The 16,505-nt window shown below is 37.6% G+C and overlaps 1 protein-coding gene across 1 annotated transcript; it reads left to right on the forward strand.

Moving 5' to 3' along the window:
* Nucleotides 1-556: 556 nt before the first annotated feature.
* On the forward strand, nucleotides 557-3,638 carry LOC121863016 (proline-rich protein 2-like; the record flags this gene model as incomplete). Its single annotated transcript, XM_042361474.1, has 2 exons — nucleotides 557-629; nucleotides 3,289-3,638. Coding segments are annotated over exons 1-2 (423 nt in total), but the record flags the coding sequence as incomplete, so codon positions are not given.
* Between the last annotated feature and the right edge of the window lie 12,867 nt (nucleotides 3,639-16,505).

Raw genomic sequence — 16,505 nt, forward strand, 5'->3', positions numbered from 1 at the left:
ACACAGAGTCTCGTAGCGGGTGAGCTGTCAATATATTATCATTCTATTTGAAAAAAATATATAATTCATAGACATACTTTGTGCATTCTCGTCACCCGGGCGACACTTGAGGGGTAAGAGCACGCTTGATGTCCCGCTCGGGGGATAAAAGTAGGATTATGAGTTTTGTATTTACAGCGCCCCCGTTCATATACACTCACAGTCATATGCACTGGAATCTCGTTGTTTGTTTATCCTGTAAATTCCTTAATGGCAATTTTGTTTTGAAGAGCTATAACACGTCCCGGGCACGCCAAGCTTTCCTGGAATGTGGCGAATATGAACCAGGGAACAATGCTGAAGTGCAAATAAAACACCGTATGTCGACTGATTTTTCACCCCCTAATGCTCCTTCAGCGATGATTTCCCTGTGGTGTATCTAAACGATTGATCGCTTTCTTTAAATGGGGCCAGGTTATGTATGGATACCAATAGTTTGAAGTATCAGTCTCTCCAGCCGGGAGACAACACTCATACTCGCTCCGCTGGCAACAAAGCCCACGTTGCGAGAGCTTCGATGGCTCCTAAAGAGTTCGCCAAAATGGATGCGGTTACCCTTGGACAGTTATTTTACGAGGGCTTAGAAGCAGGTAGGAAATAGGTGATAACAAATGATCAGTCAACAAGCTTGTGAGAGAGGCTCAAGTTATAGTATTTCTGGCTGTAAGGTAATGCCATCATAATACCTTAAGTAGATTATAGAAGAAAACTAACGACACATAATTCAGGTTTTTGTTAAAGAAAGAAATAAACGAAAAATTCTGAATAATAAAGATAAAAGATAAACCTAAAATAAGAGGAAGGAATACTTTATGTTTAATTTATTATTAGAAAAGATGAAGAGAGAAAGACAAGACTCGTAAAACAACACTAAGAAAAACAATTGAATACCACAGTCATCAACACAACACCAACACTCCACACAACACACCTTTCATTATCACCTCTAGCAACTTAAAAACAAAAAACAAAAGAAAACAATAGGACAAAAAAAAGACAAAATTGTAGCAGCAGTCAAGTGTAATGGGGAATAATGGAGAGATAGATGAGGCAGTTAATTCTTATTGGAGCTGATCAACAGAGTCCCGAGGCCAGGGTGTGCCATTACTAAACGACTTAGCATTAACACGGTGATGCTTCCTCATTCGTACCTGCCTCGACCACTTGACGCTATTTTGTCTCCTATCTTACACACACACACACACACACACACACCCACACACACACTATACAGTCAATGAAAAAAAATGGTAAGTCCGACAAAGCTGTTGTTTATACATGGTGTAAATGTTTAATAAGATTATAGTTTGTAAAAAATTTTAATTACTTGTTCCGGTAACGTATATAATAATTTCCAACAGAATTATCAAAGTTAAAAATAACATACAGTGAACAATTCCTGTTACAAACGCTTGAAATTAATGGAATTGATATATATATATATATATCTTGATAAAATCACACGGGAAAATGGAAACAACGGAGCACCTTAACTTTCGTCTTTATTCAAGATGTATTTAAGGAAAATAAAATCACTGAAAATAACTGTAATGATAAGGAGTTTTTTTTTTTTAGGTTAAGGCCGGCTGAGCGGACGTAAAGTACATCCTCGTACTTAATGATGATAAAGAGGCCGAGGAAAGTGACTCGCTTAGATGAGTTGTTATCCCGGCGATATGTTGAGTCTTTAAGGGAATGAGATCAAGTCTGTCAGGAGCAGAGATTAGTAGCCGGAAGTTAATCGTGGAGGGGAGATTATTTAGGCACTCTGAAGCCTGGATGGTGGCGATCAACCGAGGATAGATGGAATGTAGTAGGATTTTCTCTCGTTCTTGAAGATAGAGTACTTGAGATCACCTGGAGTATGACCCTCTGATAACCTAAACGGGTAAGCCGTCACAGGTACCGTATTGTCAGTCGGGTTAATACTTGAGGTGGTCAGATTCGAGTGTTTTTTCAAGTGTTAATGATGAGGTTTACTGTAAAAAAAAAAAAATAAAAATGGCAAAACAACTTTTCCTACCACGTAACTCGGCCAAAAAAGTATCTTCACGGAGGGTGTCTCACGAATTTCAATATTAACATATTCCTTATAACACACAGCATATAGTAGGTACCTTTCCATCTCCATAATTCATACATAATATAGACGTCGTTATAATATGACAAACAACAACACAACACGATGAACACATTGGGAAAAATATCCATCAGTTTTATAAAAAATTTAATGACAACTGGTATTTACTGCCCCCCTCCCCCCTCCTCGGTGCTCTACCCTCGTGAAGTGTGGAAACAAAAACATCAGCTAATGATTTAAAACATTGATGAGGCTAAAATTCAGTCCAATTTTATACTTATTTAGTTCTATTTTAAGACAGTCCCTGATGTTTATGGTCAGATCAACGTGAAATATATTCATGCTAAATTCTAAACTTATCTTCAAGAAGTTCCCTGATGTTTATGATTAAATTAACATGGTAAATTTCATTTAAATAGATTCGTTGTTAATATATTTTTACTCTTTATAAAGTAATTGAACGCTAGCACTGTCACGTGTATGTTTCATCTGTATTGTAATGAGAAAGATGCCTATTAAAAGGTAGTATCGTCTTATAAAACTAAAATTATCGTTCCTAATGATGTAATGAGGAAATTTCTCGCTCAAGACCACCACGCTTATTGCTTAAGTAGTTTGGGAAAGTTTATGGGAAGCAGAATGTTGCTAGAAATAGCTTTTAGAAGCACCAGCATCCCGCCACGCCTACTGCTTCAAGCTTGGTCGAGACGTTGATGAAGGAGAAAGGCACGAGGCTTTGTTGCTTTTTTAAATTAATTTCTGTAGAATATAATCATTCATTGTGTTTACTTCGGCCTTAAGACCGAAGCTGATAGCATGGACACGCGCTCTAACATGAGGGGATGGTAGTAAGTCACCCCTATCTTTCACGCAACAGCTTGATTACTTGAGGGTGCTACGTCAGGGTATTATCTTGGTATACGACGAAGAAGATGCCTCGGTAATTAAGAACGTAGTGAAATGTTGATGGTAATGGTACTTGCTGATACTAATGGTACGTACTGTTAATAATGGTACTTGTTAGTAATGGTACTTGTTAATAATGGTACTTTCTGTTAATAATGGTACTTGTTAATAATGGTAATATCACAATGGAATTAGAGAGAAATAAGGTAAATACAGTCCAGCTTGCCAGTTATAGAAGTGGGTGAGATTATAACTTATCACAGCCAGAGCTCCTCCTAAACCAGCCACAACCCCTAAACCACCCAGAGCTCCTCTTAAACCACCCAGAGCTCTCCCTAAACCACCCAGAGCTCCTCCTAAACCACCCAGAACTCCTCCTAAACCAGCCAGAGCTCCCCCTAAACCAGCCAGAGCTCTTCCTAAACCAGGTAGAGCTCCTCCTAAGCCACCCAGAACTCCCCCTAAACCAGCCAGAGCTCTTCCTAAACCAGGTAGAGCTTCTCCTAAACCACCCAGAACTCCTAAACCAGCCAGAGCTCCCCCTAAACCACCCAGGGCTCCTCCTAAACCAGCCAGAGCTCCTCCTAAACCAACCAGAGCTCATCCTAAACCAGTCAGAGCTCCTAAACTCGGAAATTCAATTGAACGAGACTCCAGGAGGACAGTTGGCGCCTGCTGGATGTCAATATTGATGTTGCAACTTACTTCGATCCAACTAAAGCCAGTCAGGGATTTTCATGACAAACACACAGGCTGGAGTTTAGTGAATGAAATACGTGAAAGACAGAACATTTTGGAACAATTTGACAGATTATCAGAAATTATCGTTAACTGGTGAAAATAAGTGTATTGATGGCAGGGATGAGGTTGATGGTAGAATAAGTCTAGCTGTAAAGAGAAAAATGTAGTGGTCAATGAAAGTGTGGAGAGAGAGAGAGAGAGAGAGAGAGAGAGAGAGAGAGAGAGAGAGAGAGAGACTGCCCTATCATCAATACTAAACAATAATAATAATAATAATAATAATAATAATAATAATAAATCTTCATACAATACTTCATCACAAACAAAATATCCTATACCCGAGCACATAATTGTCGAGCTGTTGAGTGTGTGTGTGTGTGTGTGTGTCAGAATCAGTCATTTTAACCCAACTTTACATCCTCTTACACCTGAAATCACACTTGTCCTTAATTAACAAAAAAAGAGGATCATTAGATACACGAGCAACTGTATAAATTTTTCATACGTCGCTTTGAAGAGTTGCAATATATATGTATAACTTCTACTGATGTCAATAGGTATGATATTTTCAAAGGTACTGTATTTAATAAGGTCTGCACAGGTAAAAGATATATTGTAGGTTGAAAAAGTTTGGTGGTGTAACCTGTATCGCTCATTAGGTAGTGAGTGCAGGTGACGTGAGGGGGTGAGTGAGGAGGGGGAGGGGGAAGAAGGTGAGGGGGGAAAGGGGGAGGGGGACAGGAAGGGAGGTGGGGAGGTGGGGGGTTGATGTACTTGGATCAGGTTGACATTGTTTCACTTTTTAACCTGTGTTACCTGTTAATTCGAGACACGTGTTAAGGTGGAGGCTTTACTGCTGCTAGGATGTGAGAGACAGAGAGAGAGAAAGTACAGGTAAGTTATTAAATTGTTGTCAGTACTCTGGTGGACATCACTGTTAACACGGCTGACAACAATGTGGTCAGTCCTGCAAAATTACATCGAATTCTCCATTATACATTTTTGCCACTGCTAGTATCTTAATCTTCATAAACATTGTGACCAACAACACTACCAACGTTTTTGCCGATACCACCAACACCTCCACACTCATTGCCAACAACACTGACAACACGAGTAGTCTTATCCTCCTCGAAAGATTACCACCGTCTTTTGTCAACACACGAAGGATTGTTGCTCTTTATACCAGCTTAAGACAGGAGCCACATTTAGGAAGGCTTAGAGGATGCTCATCATTCTAAGCCTTCTGTTTTAATTACACTAAGTCACCAGGCAAGTCTTCCTTCTTCTTTCAGTCACCAAGTCTTCTGCTAGTACGAGTGTAAGTCTCAATATAATTACAAATAAAAGTATCAGTGTGAGTATCATTACAAGATTCAGCTCGAATCTCAGACTAGAAGTGCCAAGAACTAGCACTAGTAAAGAGGGTAAATGCCAGGAGCAGCAGTACCGACAAGTGCCATTTCCAATAAGAGTGCCAGTGTCGGCATCAGCACATCGTGGAATATGACAAAACCCGACTGGACAGATCAGGTGATGGGCGACCAAGCAATTTTCCCCCGTGTGGCGTTCACTGTTGTTGCCTCCGTAAATAAACAAGTTAAAATCTCCTGCTTTTTCTAAACCTTTTTTTTTCAGGCACTTTTATCAAACTGCCAATGTTATATTTTTGTTTTGCATATCTTTTGAAAAATGTCTAATCAATGTTTTCGGACTGTTACACACACAAACACACACAGACACACAGACACACAGACACACACACACACACTACCGCAATGGTTTAACGTTTGAGACAAAGAGTTTGAAGCGGTGCGGTGGCCGGGTGGATGCAGCGCTTGTCTTTTGTTCTAAGCTACGCTGGGTCATACTCGGGACACCTCTAGTCAGCTCAGCTTTGATTGTTTACCTGACTTAACAGTTGGGGGAGTGGAGATCAAATGCAGTGCCGGCCATACTGCTTCATTTACCTAACCTAACCTGAAAGAGAGGCGTGACGTGACCCCCGAGGCCAAGCAGCAGGGGGTCCAGGCACGGAACCCCAGGAGCTCATGGTAAAGTGAATTTCATGCAAATGCGCCTTAGCAGGGTGGACACATGAGGATTCTCTAAGTCAGTGACACTTCCGGGAGCAGGAAAATCAGATTCTCTAGCTTAAGTTCCATGATTCTGTTATGTTACCTTTGTTGTCTTTTCTTTCATCCTTTATTCTGCCTTTTATTATCGTAGAAGTAAATAGGATAAAAAAGCGAGACGGAGGGTAAAGAACAACAAACAACTGACTTGATGCTGGTCGCTTATACTCCCTTTTCACTCCCTCTTCAACATCACCTCCGACGTGATCGGTCGAGATCCGTGACGTAACCAATATGGCGCTAGCTTTAGATATTTCACTCTGTTCAGATAAAAGAAAAGGAAATAAAAAGTAAATTGAGCTACATAGAGAAAATTAAAGAGATCACATCTTTTTTTTTCAGAACCCGGAAAAAACTCAGCAAAAATAAAAATAAAAACAGTGTATTTTACACCCGAATTATAACATCACAGATATAATGTAAAAAAAAAAAAAAATATTCATGATAATTTTGCCAAGTATCATTAATCTCTAATTACGTTCAGGATACAAATGATAATAAAGACTAATTCTTCTTCTCTCTCTTCCCTTCCTCTTCTCCTTTCCAAGCCACTGAGTTCTCCCTTCATTGTTCAAACACCTGAGTAATACCTTAATACATATGTAACAGATGACTGAATATTATATGGAGATGGAAGAGGGTTATTTCTTTCTCTCTCTCTCTCTTTCTTTCTCTCGCTCTCTTTCTGTGTGTGTGTGTGTGTGTGTGTGTGTGTGTGTGTGTACTGAGATTAATGACACTTAACCATAATATTATATAAGACGATTCACTGAGCCAAACCTAACCTAACCAAGATTAACTATAATTCACCTAACCTAAGGGTACAAGGTTAGGTTAGGTTAGGCTGGGTTAGGTTAGGTTAGGTCAATCCTCTCCCCGACACAGAGAGAGCTAGAGGGGTGAGGAAAGAGGGAAGGTCACCGTACCATCTCAGGTTCAGACGAGTAAGTTCCCTGTTAAAAGTTTAATGAAACGAGATATGCTAATTTTAATACCCTCAAAGGGATGCTAGTTTTAAGAGGCTTGTGGTACTAAAATAGTTTTTAGCTCCTTTGCGAGGAAAACAACATGTGTATAAAACAGTGTATTTTTTCTATAGTAAGAGTAAAAAATTATATAAACACACGTTGTTTATCTTACAATGAGAACAAGTTATAAAGGAAACAGGTTATATTCCTTAGTTGAGAGAATAACGCTGTGGGAAAAACAAATTATGTTCTGAAGGGCTTTGTTTACTTTATAACAGGAAGCAAACAGTTATAAATTTAGTTTATTGTTATTTAGCAAAGAAAAACTATAATTTTTTTTCAGGAATAAAAAACTGTGATTTTTTTTGTTCCTAAACCCCCAAAGAGATTTATATTTCTAGATTTTTATGTAAGAAGACAAAAAATATAGAAACATGTTCTGTTGTGAGAGAGAAAATTGTTCTTAAAAATAAAAATAATATATATATTTTAAACAGGAAATAAAACCCGAAAGAGAATATTTTCATACAAGGAGTATAAAATACACAAAACAATAAGTCTATTTCATACAAGCAGCACAGTCCCCGTTGGCTCGCGTCAGGTGTTGAGTGAACGACCGATACCAGCGTATATGACTTGGGCAGATGTTGATAATATAATGCGTCTCTGTGATTCAACAACTATGATCTTTAAGCCCGTAATCTAACTTAAAAAAAAACACACTAATAATCCTCAATATCACAGAGTCACACCTGGTAATTGTAAATAATTACCAGCATAGGATCATGAACCGGGTGTTAGTACTGTACCTGTATGTGTAGTGGACAGTTTTGGTGATAAATGATGGAAGACTTACAGGTTCAAGTAGCATTAGTGTTGAAGAATGGATGACATATTACTGTATAAGATAAAAGAGCTTCACCGGGACAGAACAGATAGTTGTTCACTTAAAGACATTCTCTACTGGATACAAAGAAATAAATAGATTCCCTATAAAGACAAAAAAAATCTCAAACGGAAAAATTAGGAAATTCATGAGCGTTCATCTGGGAGTAAAGACTCACGGGAGATTATTGAGGGACCACGAGAGGAAGATTTTCATCCTGCAGTGGATTTTTTCGTTTTACTGATGTAACTTAATGTAAATTTGTTCACAGACATTAAACTTTATTCTGCTGCAGCAAAGACGTCGTTTACTGTTACCACCAGATAAAACTATACTTAGACCAAGTTAAGTTAGTAATGATGCTGCTCACTTATAGTTTAGGACTTTAGATTCTCTACTGATCATCCCTATAGTCATACATACAGATCTGTTCGGTGTTTCGAAAAGAAAGTCACACACAGACACACACATACACACACACACACACATATATATATATATATATATATATATATATATATATATATATATATATGCAAGTAAATCACTGTAGGTGCGCGTGATCTAGGTATATGCTGATATACCACAAAGAAAGAAAACACAGAAGTTTAAGCGCTTTCGTGTAATTCACATCTTCAGGGGTGAGTACAGACTAGTCTGTACTCACCTGAAATGTGAATACAACAGTTATCAGCATATATATATATATATATATATATATATATATATATATATATATATATATATATATATATATATATATATATATATATTATATATATATATATATAAAATACCACAAAAAAATGGTATTGGCGTGGCACAAAACCTGCGCATGCATTCGAGCAGTGGTATAAAAGAGCCATTTCTCGTTTAGCCATCGACTGCTGATACCCGCAGCGGGGGATACATTGCCGACGAAGCCCGCGCCAGCTTTAAAAATGTCTCCATCGGCAGACATGAACATAAGTACAGTGCAATGGCCCAGATCGTCGGTGTAAATAGACGACAATGAAAAACACTAATGTATCTGCATTTGAAAGACTCACACAAATCTGAATTGAGAATATAATAGTCCGTATTTTCTCTAAATGATTCTACGTCTAAAAGTTTTCCAAGGGCTGGTTATCTAATTTGCTGTTATGTTCACTATTAAATAACAAGATGCCATTCGATTACACGGTTTCCGCTTTGGTCGGGGTCGTTCCAAAGTTCTTGGCGAACATTGTGTTATCAGAGCCCATCGGCTGATAAAATGTGCACGTGTTGGTTTTTTCAATTTCATTTCGTGAAAGCACCGGGTTGTATCACCTGCTCCAACTCACGGGAATTGGCAAGGTCCACCAGGATTTTTTTCTCTTACTTAAATGGAGTTATTTAGTAATGACGTAATGTGGCCAAAATTCGTGAGTACTCTTTACTACTTCTATGTTGTGAGAGTTTGTTGACAATGATTATCTCTTTACGAAGGAAGAGAAATAATTTTGAGTTGGTATTAGCCTTCGTATGATAAACCAAACCTTCTGTTAATAAGAGAAAACTCACTTTATGTCAAATTTCAAGTAAACTCATGGGTTTTCAAATAATAAGATAGCACTGTGATTTCCTTTATATATAGTCTATCTACTTAACAGCTTTACTTTTGTTAAATTTTATCAATAACAATAAAACCACTTTAAAAGTTTTACCGATTTTCAATAAAATAAAAAAATACAACTTTTTTCAATGTGATTATTAATAACTTTCATTTATTCAACTAACAACGTGTAGAAGATCCCACATAAAAATATCCACAAAGCAAGTGTTTAATCATTCGTATTGAAAACCAGAAGTGATTAATAAAACTCTCCTGTTAAACTTTCTATGTTCCGATGAACGATAACGAAAAACATCTCTTTAATGATTCGGCAACACAATCCATAACCCAAACACAATGAAATATCAAACATTTATAACACAATCTCCCGTGTCAGGAAAAATTTTACACTATTGTAATTTGTCTGAAAACAAGCTTGTGGGTTCATTTCACACACACACACACACACACACACACACACACACACACACACACATACTAATTTACACGTTTACCATCTCGTGTTTTTATGTCGATGATGAAGGTCACTGTTGGCTATTGATCTCTCGCCCTCAATTGTGACTAATATTCTTTGTATTTACACGTACACCATGCTAATTGGTACTCTCTCTCTCTCTCTCTCTCCCTCTCCCTCTTTATCTGCCTCTCTCTTTCTATCTTTATCTTGCTCTATCTATCTAGCTATCTATCTATCTATCTATCTATCTATCTCTATCTATCTATCTATCTATCTATCTTAATCTCGCTGTCTCTGTCTCTCTCTTTATGTCTCTCTTCTCTCATTCTTTATCTGACTCTCTTCTCTCTCTTTATCTTGCTCTCTCTTTCTGCCCCTCTCCCTCTCTCTCTCTCTACAGCAGGATGATACGCACACAATCTTGGCCATACATGATACAGCACCTGGTAACTCTTATACTGTATATATTTACTGTACACCTTTCTAAGCAACTTTAACCTATTAATTACTCTCATGGTATTTAAACTTTATGGGATGATATACATTGTGTAAAAATAAATACAACTAAATAGGTCTTCTTAGTATCTGAAGGGAATGAAGTGGTTTTGTTACATGTTGGATACAGGAATTATTTTTTGTTACTAGTATATGATTGTAACTCAAGTACTAGTTTATATAAATTCATGCCATCGTCATCATAGTGTGTAGGAAACTCTTGTGGTCTATTGTTCCTTGGTTAATGCAGATTAAGTACGAAATATAAATCAGTATTGATGGATTTTTATTAGCTTTTTGAAATTGATCGTCTGATGCTCCTTTTATTGTGGTTGTTGTGGTTGTGGTTGTTGTGGTTGTGGTTGTGGCTTAACGACTGAGGTTGTTTCCACTGTTCTATTGTACGCAATACGTAATGACTTCAGTTGTATTTTACTGCACACATTTGGGCGAAGGTATTCCCACAGTCGTCTAAAGAGTGTGGTATTCGGTTCTAAAACACTTTCAGTTCGTTATTTGAAACCTGCAGCAGGTGTGCAGGAAGGCGTTACATTTTACAGCCTCTGCTATAAAATACTTAACCTCATAACTAACACATAGTGTTGTCTGGTTCACAACTCTTGTGCATCATCACTATAAAACAATTTTTTCAGTGTTTGTTTTGTTATATCGGCAATTTTTGACATGACGGAGTTTTTGTAGTAATTCGGATTATATATTAAATGTTTCAGCTCGAACTGATGATCATTTTACACAAAATGATAAAAGTGATCGTGTGCTTTGAACTGAAGCCAATGTAATCAAATTTTGTCAACTGTAAGCACACAACTTTAAAGTATTTCGTATGGCCAGTCACAGTAAAAGCTGTGTTTATCATGACTGTCAACTTTTTATTAAGGACAAAATTATTATCACAAATATTTTATATATTTTTTCTCAAGAAGATATTACCAGGGGACAGAGGACCTGGGTGGCCATCATGTAGAGTAAAGTTGGTCCATGTGTGGCCACCATCAGGTATACACTTTACTCTTTTTGTCTTATTAATTCAGAGACATTCTATATAAAGTTCACTTATATGTTTAAGGTCGAATTTAGCCTTAAATTTTTAACTCCAAATAAAACTGGTGGTCCAAGAAGGGTCAGGCCAGGTGGTGGCTCAGGAATGGAACTTGTCTACGACGCGTCTCGTTATCAGTTGTCCGGTTAAGACTCACCCAGATTTGTTGGACTTTACGGACGGTTAAGAGTGAACGTGTGTGTGTGTGTGTGTGTGTGTGTGTGTGTGTGTGTGTGTGTGTGTGTGTGTGTGTGTGTGTGTCTCCGTCTTCCAATTCCCCTTTGTCAACAAGGAGAATTGTCTATTTTATGGAGGAACTTATTTCATCGTCCAGGCGGGTGTTGGTGCCGAGGCTGAGGCCGTCTCTACCCTGACCTACCTGTGACGCCTCTGTATGGTGGATATAATTAAGAGACACCTGTGAAGACCAGCGATCTCACTCCTTAAACATTTCATTCTGTAAAACTTCAATATCTTCAACATGGAGAGTATAGAAAATGTCTCAATTCTTTCAGTACAATGCCAACACCTTGAGAATAAATGAATTAACCAAATAAATAAGATATTTATATAACACTGATAACATTTTTAGCACACTAGATCATACAAAGTTTTAACATGTTAAAAGTGACACCATTTTCACATCAAGTTCAGTCTGCCAACACTTCAAACCATATTCAATCTCATCACTTTCCAACAGGAGTTTAGGGTGTGCCAACATTTCACCTTGTTAGCTCTGACAACGCTTCACTGTACTCAAATCAGTGAATGTTACGCTATGCCAGGTCCGGACTCGCTATATTTTGAAAAGGTAATACACACTGTGGTTAATTATGCAAAGTCAAAGGCTCTACATGAATACGTTCTGAGAGTGTCGACAGTCAGCCAGGCACTATTTTGACGTGTCTCTCCTGCCAGTGTCGCCATAAAATCTCTTGTTATTGTTTTTTTTTTCATCAGTAAGACCAACAGTTATCTTATCGACAATTGAGACTTTCATTTAAATCCATTAATGTGTCGATCTAATTTCACTAGGAGCTCACTTGGAGATTAAGCTTCCATTAAGTGTGTTCTCCATTTCAGTCTTGATTAGATTAAAGTTGCAGGAAGGGAGGGAGGGATGGAGAGAGAGAGAGAGAGAGAGAGAGAGAGAGAGAGAGACTCACTACATCCAAACTGTATTAAAATATAGGTTTGGAAGATTAGAATTTAACACACATAATTAGTCCAAATTCCTTATATTTATTTCATCATTAGAATAAATAGTGTCTCGGTTTCATAAGTAATTTTAATTACTTATATATTTTTTTCATTCTTCCAAATACAAAGTTTTTTTCATGCAAATTACAGAACAGGAGGGGAAAAAAACCTACATTGTATCACTGGTAATTAACATGAACATGAGATGTATATATTCCAATTTTTCCCCCCTCTCTCTCTCCTCCCCTCTCTCTCTACGTTTTATCACTAATGCCGTCCCCCAGAATCCTCATGTCCAATTTTCTATTCCATGTACTAATTAAAAAATCTTCCACAGTAATATTACAATTCCAGGTTTCACAGAGAGACAGAGAGAGAGAGAGAGAGGAAGGCCCTGTAGTATATATATATATATATATATATATATATATATATATATATATATATATATATATATATATATATATATATATATATATATATATATATATATATATATATATATATATATACTGTAACATCAACTTGACGTTATTCCAATGGACTGAAATTCAGCTGGTGTACCCTCGTGTACAATTTTTTTTCCTTTACTTCTATAGCAAACGGAGGAGTCTAATGAAGGGTTGATTTACGGAGAGAGACAGAAGGAGAGGGTGAGAGGCAGGAGGGAAGGGAAAAAATGGATAAATGGGGAAGGAAAGGGAGAGTCATAAAAGAGAGATTTGTGTTTTTTTTATATCCCTCTTGAAAGCAAAGGGAGGCTAAAGAGATGTGGATAAGGGATATATTGAGGGGGGGAGGGGGAGGGGGCGCATGTCAGAGGGTAAAGTGAGCAGAAATGGGAAAGAGGTGATAGGTAAAAAATCCGGGGGTGCTATAGGAAGGGATCAGATCTGTTTAGTTAAGGGAATTTCTCTCGATTTTCTCGATCTCGTTTATCAATTATATTAATCTCTCTCTCTCTCTCTCTCTCTCTCTCTCTCTCTCTCTCTCTCTCTCTTTTCCGTCTATTAGGTTATCCCTTTAACTCATCCTGCCCCTCTCTCTCTCTCTCTCTCTCTCTCTCTCTCTCCACTTCCCCCTCCTCCTTCTCCTCTTCCTTACATTCCCTTTATACACATACACGGAACAAGGGAACACGGAACAATGAAACCTAGAACGATGGAACACAGAACGAAGGAACACGGAGCAAGGGAACATGAAACAATGAAACTCAGAACAATGGAACACAGAGCAATGAAACACGGAACAATGAAACACGGAACAATGAAACACAGAACAACGGAACACGGAACAAGGGAGTAAGGGAACACGGAACCATTAGTGACTACCAGCGGATCTCCTGAACAGCCTCAAAAGATTGTTTATGGACCTCTGTGCTCTACACTTAATTTAGGTAGGATTTCCCTGAGTGGCGGCCGGATAGAGGTTGCATATTCCCCAGCTGTTGGATGAGTGAGTGACCAGACCCGTGTACCCTGTGAGTGACCTACCCTGTGTACCCTTAGAGTGACCTACCTTGTGTATACCCTGAGTAAGTGACCTACCACCATGTACACCCCTGAATGACCAGCTACGTGTACACCCTGAGTGAACTACCACCGTGTACGCCTTGAATGACCAATCCCGTATACTGTCTGAGAGAGAGAAAAACAGACAGACAGACAGACAGACAGACAGACAGAGACCAACCAACCATGTATACTAGCTGCTGTTATTATTGTTGCCCTCCTCGGCTCTGATAAATCATAATATTCTTTTCTTTTCTCTTTATGACACTTAAGAGAACCTTTCCTCCTTGAGATGAATTTCCACCTATGCTGACATCATATATCTCTGTGTCTAACTTGGTCCATTTGCCTGACCACTTCCGCAGTATCTTCTTGGACAGAGAGACCAAGTAGCCAGACAGGGGAGTGGATTTTACGGCATAATTCTTCCTAAAAAAATTCTAACCTTCTCTGTTTTAAAGATTATTTTCAGCGTATATTTTTAATTAGATTTATTAATACAGTTAAATATCATATGCCATTTAGAATTACTGTTTTTGGTATGATGTGTTTAACAAGAATTTATTTGGTAATTCATGAGAAAAAATTCTGAGAAGTAAACTTTATCTGTGGACTTGTCTATACATTCAGCAGGAGTTATTTGTTCTCACTATTAATCCATTCGTTCGTTAGGTAAAAGCTTTAACCAACAACAGAGAAGAACTTACTCAATCACTCAACGTTGATACGGAAAGATTCACTGACAGACTCTTGATATGAAAAACTTATTCGACTTCAATCCCTCAAACGTGTAACCTTTAGCAACAGATGAACCAACCCAGAGTACTACTGTCTTATACTATATCCTCTAAAACGCTGGATCATGGAACTCTTACTGAACAAGGAGAGATACACACATGTTTCTTTACTCTCCCATGTAGTTAAATAATTAATGATACTGTATAAAATATGACCATTATATAATAGTGTCTGATTTAGGCCAGGTAAGGAGGTATCGTTCTTGTGTTATACTCGACGATATTGTAAATACCAAAACAATAATACAATAATAACTATGGTTCTGTCATTAAAGGATTACAATAGATGGTAACTTCACTCGCATCGTTCTATAGTACCATGATCACGTAAACACTCCCTCCTCACTGCCAAATAATTCACTCCATATACTTTCAAGATAAACTATTTCACCTGTTGAAGATCACTCTTAATGATATACATGGTGAGTGCATATGTGTGTGGAGGCTGAAGTTTTATGTTTCCTCGCCCTGTGTGTGTAAAAATCTGTTGTTTTATTGTTATTTTTTATATATTTTGTTTATTTATGTTTTGCTGACCTCATATTGTCATTTCTCTTTGTGATAAATTTGTCTGTGATATAATTCCTGGTTTTGTTTATTTTTATTTTTTTGCGTATATTGTTGTTGTCATTTTCATGTTTTTTAAATCTGTATTCAATGTTAATTTGATTATTTTTTATCCTGAGTTAATTGTTATTGTTATTTATTTAATGTGACATAGTAGATGTTTTTGTTGCTTTATATCGTTTGTTTTGTTGTCTTGTTTATTTGCGTATTTAATTACCGTTTTCTGTGTCACATTCGCTGTTCTCGCTGTTCTGTTGTCACCATTTATCGTCTTAGACATCATTAAAATAACAATTAGTTCAGTTTTATACCTTTTTTATAATCAATGAGTTTATCTTCTTCGTCTACTCTCTCTTCTTGTCGCTGCTGTTACTACTTCATCATGTCTTTAAGTTTTGCTACTATAGTTATCAAGGTCTCAGGATCCTTACCTATATAGAACAATGTCTTCAGGTCGGGGGAGATTTATCACACCAGCCTTACCAACCCAGGGTGTAACAAGGTACCAAATCCGCTGAAGAGATACGGTGAACCCCAGATCCCGAAGCTGAGTCGGTTCCGTGTTTCAGTAGGTACAATATAATGTTATCCCCTAAGGGCTCTTGAACAACTGTAGCAAGATTTAGACAGATGTTTTATTCAGACTTGTAAGAAGACATACATGTTTACATTATACAATACATATACGTTCCTTTCCATTTGGTCCTTTAATGCATATCTGAGTAATATTCTACCTTAAAAAATCTTTATATCCTATAAATGTCATCAAAGAGCTTGACGACGAACACCGCTGACCTTTCAGTGTGTTCTCCGCGTTGACCTTCTTAGAAAGTTTTTATCATCGTGTAGCGACGAGTGGCCTTGTTGATGCTCTTTGAAATATATTTTTTCTGTGACTTACTGTACTAGACGTTGTTGAAGAAAACTCTTACGGGTGTGATAAAAATCGTGTCACCTTGAGAGAACAGAGGAGGTAAAACACTCCGTCTCTACACCGGCTAAGCTCAAACACCTTAATCCTAAAGCGTGTACCTAGTCTAAAATAAACAGTGAAAACACTCAGCGG

The sequence above is a fragment of the Homarus americanus genome, unplaced genomic scaffold (genome assembly GCF_018991925.1).
Source record: "Homarus americanus isolate GMGI-L3 unplaced genomic scaffold, GMGI_Hamer_2.0 scaffold59673, whole genome shotgun sequence".
NCBI lineage: Eukaryota > Metazoa > Arthropoda > Malacostraca > Decapoda > Nephropidae > Homarus > Homarus americanus.